The sequence below is a fragment of the Mizuhopecten yessoensis genome, unplaced genomic scaffold (genome assembly GCF_002113885.1).
Source record: "Mizuhopecten yessoensis strain PY_sf001 unplaced genomic scaffold, ASM211388v2 scaffold716293, whole genome shotgun sequence".
Classification (NCBI taxonomy): Eukaryota; Metazoa; Mollusca; class Bivalvia; order Pectinida; family Pectinidae; genus Mizuhopecten; species Mizuhopecten yessoensis.
The window spans coordinates 215,400-223,034 of NW_018480044.1; the positions used below are offsets into that span (position 1 = coordinate 215,400).

Genomic DNA, 7,635 nt, shown 5'->3' on the forward strand with positions numbered 1-7,635 from the left:
AATGAATGTTAGCCCTCTTCATTCACTAGATCCTCCCTAGGAATTCAATATCTACACAGAGTGACTCGTAGATAGTTAAATATAAAGATGATATACATTGAATATCATGAATAAGATATGCCAATATTGTATGGTATATTAACACTCAAATGATAATATGTTAACAATATAATTATACAACTAATTGTTAATTTTGATTTATGGGGTGATCATATCAAATTCACATTGTGTTTATTTATAAATGTTTAACGCTTTTGATAACAGCAAGTAGTAGATCACTTAGCGTTTTTGAACATCTTTTAACTTGAATCTTTATGTTTACAATATAAGTACGTTATAGTATAAGTTTATAACTTCATAATAGGAAATTACATTTATATAAACCTTTTAGACACGTGAGTTAGGTGAATAAGTATAAGAATCAGAAGACATAGTTCAAAATTACCCAGATGCATAAATTCTAGGAATTTTACGTTCTCAAATATGAATAGTTACATATGATAGAACCAGAGAGTTCCACACACATAACAAATATGGTGTAAGAACATTATAACGGTTCTTGGTAAAAAGTCCAAAATATTTTATGATCATGAAAAATTAAAAAGAAATCAGGGTAAGAAGTATGACATATTAGTGACAATAAACATTCTTATTTTGAAAATTTAATTTTGACATACCTATACAATTATTACAGAAAGTGTAAATCCGACCTTTGCTCTTTGCACCCCTGGCATATGTCATAGCATAATTGCAGGTTCAGTGTACACCACTTTGTTGATGAGACAAGAAGACTAGTCGGATCCTTTGATAAACATCAAAATAATCTGTTGGTCGCGTAATGGTAAAATTGACTAGCTTTGAAGTCGAGTGTTGCTCCTCTGTAATCTTCAAAGGACAAGTGTCAGCCTAGCGAATGGTCATGAATATCTTTTACGTGAAACCTATCAAATAGCTAGCCGCGTGCTTTACATTTTGATTTGGTAAACCATGGGAACAGAGAGCGAAAGTGGGCGTAACCCTTGGAGTATCGATGATGATTTCAGGGGCGCGGAGAGCGAAAGTGAGCGTAAGGATGATGTTATGGTAGAACTTTATCAAGAACCAAAGGAAAAAACTAAACCTGAGATTACAGAATATGTTCTAATTTGTGGGCGCCCTCCACATGTTACATTTGTGTCAGTTTGCATGAATTAACGTGCGTTGGGGACACAGTCGATAGTGTAAAACACATATACTGAATGTTGAACTCAACAACTTATACCATAGTTCATCTTCTGTACAACGCCTTTGATGTATTCTGTCAAATAAAATATGTTTAAATACACGAGAAAAAGTATTGATTATGTGTTTATAAAGATGTTTACAGTCAACGATACATCTTCAATAAGATTCATCAATTTGGAAATATGCGATATCGAGGTTTTCTTTTCTACATAAACATTTTAGTATTAAACGTGTCGCAACGTTAATAGCTTGACAAAGGGACCAGCCGGTCTTGAAACGGTGCGACACGTTTAATACGTACACTGTTGGTGTAAAAAACCCACTTGATATCAATCAACGAAACAATATCATGTACACTCCAAATATCAATTCACAAGGACTTGAAGATATTTGCTAAACAGTCAAAAGTTTCTATATGTTTTTATACACCTTAGTTTGTATATTTAGATCCAGGGACATCTCCATGTTTTCGTAAGGTACGTGTAGTTGTTTTACTTCGAATTATTTTCACCTAACGATCGGACCTTGATTGTAGTTCCAAACAGCGAGAAATTCAATTCATAATAAACACGTGAGAGTAAGCATGACGATACATATTGCATACATATCGGAATACCGCATCGTCAACTCACAAAGAGAAAAATCAATCTCTGAAAGCAATTTAAAAGGAAAACTTCGGTAATTGAAGAAATTTATAAATGAAAAAATAAAAAAGACGTCGTGAATCCTCATAAAAACTGAATGGCGAAGGAGAAGCGTTTCCGGTACCAAAATTAGCAATAGTCATAATGTAATTAGTCAAAACCTTTAGGTATGTAGTTCAATAACTTTCTGACGCATAGAAACCAATAATGCAATGCTGACAGACGCTGGGATTCAGAAGATTGAAACAATGAAAAGATATAAATAATGAAGAAAACTCTGGCAAAAACGTCCATTATCTTTGTTAGACCAATTAAATCTTCCAAAATACCATCAGGTCGAATTACGCTACATATATGAGTTAATTTACATGTAGCTTGTTGGTTTAATGTATATCACAAGCAACCTCCACATTAATGAGTCACTTAATCTTTCATTATATCATCGCCGTTTTGGAACTGATAACGAAAATATGTACCTAAATAAATTTAGACATTTCGAGTAGGATTACATAACAGCGTGTAGGTGTGCCATTTGTTGGCTCCAGTGAGTTTAGTTTCTGGCCACAATACAGTGTGCACAGAAAATGTAATTAAGTATTATTCCAATTGCCATACCGTCATACAGATACGTTCCTATGGTTGCCAGATTCATGTGTACTTGAAAACCTCCACTCGACCGCTTGTCTTTCCGATCCACAATTCGTCTTGGCTAGAAAAGACGAGGTTTCTCAGGCCATCGACTTTACCAAGATATTGAAGTATTTGTCCGTAACTGTCTATTATCTCGATAGAACCTGAAACTAAATCTCCCAGTACTATGTTATCGTTGGAATCAAAACCGACACAAAAATGTTTGGTTGAGATGTCTGGTAGGTACTTTTCGTCACCAGGAATGACCCGTCCATCACTGAGGTATCGAAACTTCACTTGTAGGTCCCCGGTCATCACCATCAGGTGACCATGAAAAGCTCCTTCACTGCTTTTGTTGGTGTGGGTAGTTATAGCCACCATGTTAGATACTCGGCTTGCGGCTATATACTTAGGATGGATGATGTTACCGAATCGGTCCCGCTCAAAAGTGACCATCCTTTTCCCTTGTGGTGTGTACCGACTCACGGCTCCAACTATGTCGGGGAGGGGATCTTTGAAGGATGATAAAAGTGTGACTAAGATGTCACCATTACTTGCAACACATATTTTGTTAGGCATTAGAGGAGCTGTACTGAAGGTATCCAACTGTTTACCGTCCAATGTCATCTTCTCCACACTCAGTTTATCACAAAAGCCAACGAGTAGACATTTGTCATCGGTAATTACCATTCCACGAGGTTCCGATTCATACACTAGACGGCAGATTAATACACCTTGTTCATCACAAACGTATATTTGATTTTCCCGAAACACAGCTATATACGACTGATCTTTCTTGGAGAGTGCAACACATTTGATAGAACCCCCATTCCCAAGTGAGAACGAGGAGACTGACTGCAGTGATTTCTGTCTATAAACAGTACCCACAAAGTCCGATGTGTCATCGTCTGTAAATCTGCTTCTAGATTCACATTGCTGTAGGGCTGATAAGGAACCCGTGGCAAGAGTCTTATTGATCTCACCTGCTCCTATGTCGGGTGTGGTATCCTTGGGAAGACTTTCTACTTTTGGTGTCGTCATCGATTTCTTCTCGTGTTGGATGATCTGTAGAAAGTCCTCAGTTTCCAGAATATGTCCCAATCTTTCTTCTGATGATGTTACAATAGCGTTTCTACTGGTTGTCTGCTCCATGCTATTGATTGTTTCCATCTCTCTCTTCTGGTCCTCTAGGAAGTTAACGTTTGCCATGGATGCATCATGGAGTCGTTTCTCTGCCGCTTTTCCGGCTTCTTCTACTGTCGCCATTTTGTGTCCATTGTGAGATCCCGCTATACAGAGTACACAAACAAAGCAAGACTCACATTGCTTGGCTCGACACACCATGATGACGGTCTGGTCAGCATGCACCGAACACTTCATGATGTCACTGTGAACATAGAAAGTACCGCGTGTTCAATATGTCATTGTACTAAATTAGTAAATTTATTAAAGTGTTGATAACGACATTATTATATACAAAGTAACACATGATTATTATGTAGTTGTACATACTGGATATCTATATCATATGAAATATTTTTTTCTGGTCTAATATGGTGGCATTATTTACTATAGACACACGATACTTCTATATTGTGAATTTTCAAAAGAAATACACGCAAATTACTAAGGAAAAGAAAATGTATCTTAAAAAGCATCTCGTAAAAGATGTATTTCATTATATGAGCATGTATTTCAGGGTCACATCAAAGTACAACGGGGTTATGTTGACATAATTCGAAAATCTTAAAAAAAACCCGCTAGTTTTGTATAGTTTTCCAGCTCACCAAAAATGTGTGTTGGATAGCTGAAGAAACCCTAGAAAGATCAGGTTTCGAGCAAAATTATATAACATTGTTTAAAGGGTTTTTCTTTGGTAATAACATATAGGGAAATAATTGTGGTCTGAGGCCGACTATGGGCACGCACGTGTGTTTCCGCCCTGAATTACATTGGACCTCGAACAATATATACACATATGCCAAGTTTTAATACCATTCACAGTGCAACATGAAGACATTTACCTGTACCTGAGCACATGTACATATCGTGTTTTTCCTGCGTGTGTCGTTCGACTAACTAATACAGTATTTTTCTAATGCTCCAAGTCGTGCATGATGTTCAGAGTTACTGTCCCCTGAGTCAACGTCCTGTCTGGTGTTATGACGTAGCAAATAAACTGTAAAGAAGCTGATATATATACAATAGGTACAATAGGAATTACCTGAGCCTGATCGGTACGATGTGTTTCTTCTTCGAATCTTGTCTGTTGACTGGGAATACAACCAAGCTTAGACAGTATTATCCGAGATTGTCTGATCTGTTATAGGATTTAAACGGACGGTGGCCTTGGTCTCGGTATCGAAGTAAGGTTTAGTACTTTACGGTTCATTTTGTTGTATCATAAATAGACTCATTGTGTTAATATGCAATTCATACCATTCCGAGAACGGTAAATACGTTAAAAGAAAAAAAACCCAATTGTATTCATGCACCTACTAAGCGCTTGATAACCTGTCTTTCGACGAACAGTCCCACAGTCACATAGACAAACAACCTTCAGAGGTCAAGACTCTGTTCTTACACATCAAACAAGAGAACACTACTGCACGTTGGCTGAACATTGACGAAACGCTCATTGGCATTGCACTCAGTTCGCTTGGACACAAATACAAATGGAAAGTCCTCCCATAAGCCTTATTCGTAGCTTTTCTCACAAACAAAAATCGACTCCAACCACAATCCCCGATAACTTCATATTTGCCGTCTCTTATACAAATATTCCACAACTCAGCTTCATAGCTTGACATTTCCTTACATTATGACATGACAATTATGATCACTTCACTTCCAAACTCTATACAAAAAAGACGAATTTAATTTTAAATGATTTTCAGTTTTCCTTTAGCTGTAGTAGCATGCCAGTCACCCCAACTTATAGAGTTCACATATCACAGGCAGTGACAAAATGTACTGAAAGGATAAGGTCTGCTGAGCTATGTCTTTTACCAGAGGAGACCAGAACTGTTATGGTCATCATGACATGATGTCTATCATGATAAGTGACCTGCTCTTAGATCGTTTGTGACCTAAGTAGCTTCTGAATATGACGAATGCCATTGTGATGCCGGGCATAGTTGTGCAGAGAATGGGAGGAAACAGACCAGCGAGACTGGAATGATACGCATGCAAAAGAATTTTCTGGGAGATGAGGTGTTTACAAATGCACATCGTACAATGCTCCGTTGCCAGGGAAAGCCAGCAGGAGGAATATACACCCAGGGACCAGAGGAATTACGGGACGGACAAGTGCAGGGTGATGACGATGGCGATGTATAGGTTCCTCCTCACAGAGTTATTTATAGTTTTGCTGGGGATTAGCATCGTTATTAACGCCGGCGTAACGCCAGCTCTACGCCAGCAACGCCAGTTAGCGTCGGGCGTATTTACCCAAAGCTATACCAAGAGCCGTACTCCCATCATGAATGTAGTGTACTTATAATTTGTATTCTATGTATATATATCCTGTGTTGTGTCGTACTCCTAAAGGTAAATAAACCCTCTATATGTAGATGATTGTTGTTGTGAATTCTTTAAATAAGACACGACTACGCCAACTTGGCAGGGAGGTTCGAGAAGCGGCAACGGAAGTGGGCAACACATCTTACTTCCCATAACAAATTCTAGGCTTGGTTGATGCTGCGTTCGTTGGCTGTATACACCCCCAATCAATCTGTTGATGGTTGAAGTCACCAAGTAGTAATATGCGCGAGTATCCAGCTTAACAGATTTTTTAAAATAGTTCCAGTAATTGGTTGGTGTCCTCAGTATCAGTCTCCCGTATACAACATATCAGTCGTCATTATCTACTAGTTTAACAGTATAGTGTATGTCCAGACCTAATTCCCCATTTTTGTTTTCTTTCAAATAAATGATAGCACTATAGTTGATTAGGTCATATATGACAGACATGTAGCAGATTCCAGTAAGTCAAATTAGGTCAAGGTGATAGCTTGTTGAACATCCTTCATACTTTCTAAGATAATGCTAGGGCATCTCAATTTGTATATAAAAGCGAACGTTTTTTGTTGTACTGCAATTTCTTCTAGTATGTTGCCGGTTTCATTAAAACATGAGACCCAATGGCCTGAATAGCTAACCTGGTTTTATTCTCACACCAGTAACCTTCCAGGTGGGCAAAGGATAAACTTTTAAAATGGGCTAAACTAGGCAACAGTTCAAATATCACCATCCTGGGCCTTTTAGTTATTGAGAAGAAGTAGTTCTATAAAGATTTTAACACATTTGACCCCTGTGACCTTAAAAGCAGGCCAAGGTCTTTTGAATAAACATGGTCTTTTGGGTATTGATAAGTTGTTTAAAGATTTTAAGATATTTGACCCCTGCAACCATGAAAGGGGTCAAAGTCATTTATCTGAATAAATTTGGTAGCCATTCATCCCAGCATGGTACTGGCAATATATATCATCACCTTGAGCCTTTGAGAATATATCGTTTGGACATTTTTCTTAACATTGGACACCAGTGACATTAAAAATGGGTCAAGGCTATTCATTTGAACAAATTTGGTAGTCCTTCAACCCAGCATGATACTGGAGAAGTTGTTCAAATATTTTTTAACATTGGATAAAGGTGACATTGAAAGTTGGCAAAGGTCAATCATGACAATCTTGGTAACCCTTCATCTGAACATGCTATTGGCAAGATATCTTTACCTCTTTGCATTTTGGTTATTCAGGAGAAGTTATTTTTTTTATTCATTTAACTCCAGTGACCTTGAAAGTTACTCCCGGTCATTCATTTGAAGAAATTTGGTATCCCTTCATCGCAGCCTGCTACTGGCATGATATCATCACCTTGTGCTTTTTTGTTCTTCAGAAGAACTTTTTTTTTTTTTTTTTAAACTTTTGACCCCAGTGACCTTTTAAGTGGGTCACAGTCATTCATTTCAACATACTATGTAGCCCCTCATCCCTGCATGCTACTTTCACTTTCTGTGAAGTATTAAAATATTTGATCTTTGACCCTGTACTTTGTCTTGACTATGTGAATAAGGAAACATAAGAATTTCATTTATGTATACGTATAAAGGTAATGATGACACAAAGAGTTTTTT

At 37.5% G+C, this 7,635-nt stretch overlaps 1 protein-coding gene across 1 annotated transcript; it reads right to left on the reverse strand.

Moving 5' to 3' along the window:
• Positions 1-1,682: 1,682 nt before the first annotated feature.
• LOC110442723 lies at positions 1,683-4,830 on the reverse strand. The gene is made up of 2 exons (XM_021486466.1): positions 4,723-4,830; positions 1,683-3,885 (listed from the first exon to the last, which is right to left on the reverse strand). Exon 2 carries the CDS (start codon positions 3,876-3,878, stop codon positions 2,517-2,519), a length of 1,362 nt encoding a protein of 453 aa, XP_021342141.1. The 5' UTR covers positions 3,879-3,885; positions 4,723-4,830; the 3' UTR covers positions 1,683-2,516.
• Between the last annotated feature and the right edge of the window lie 2,805 nt (positions 4,831-7,635).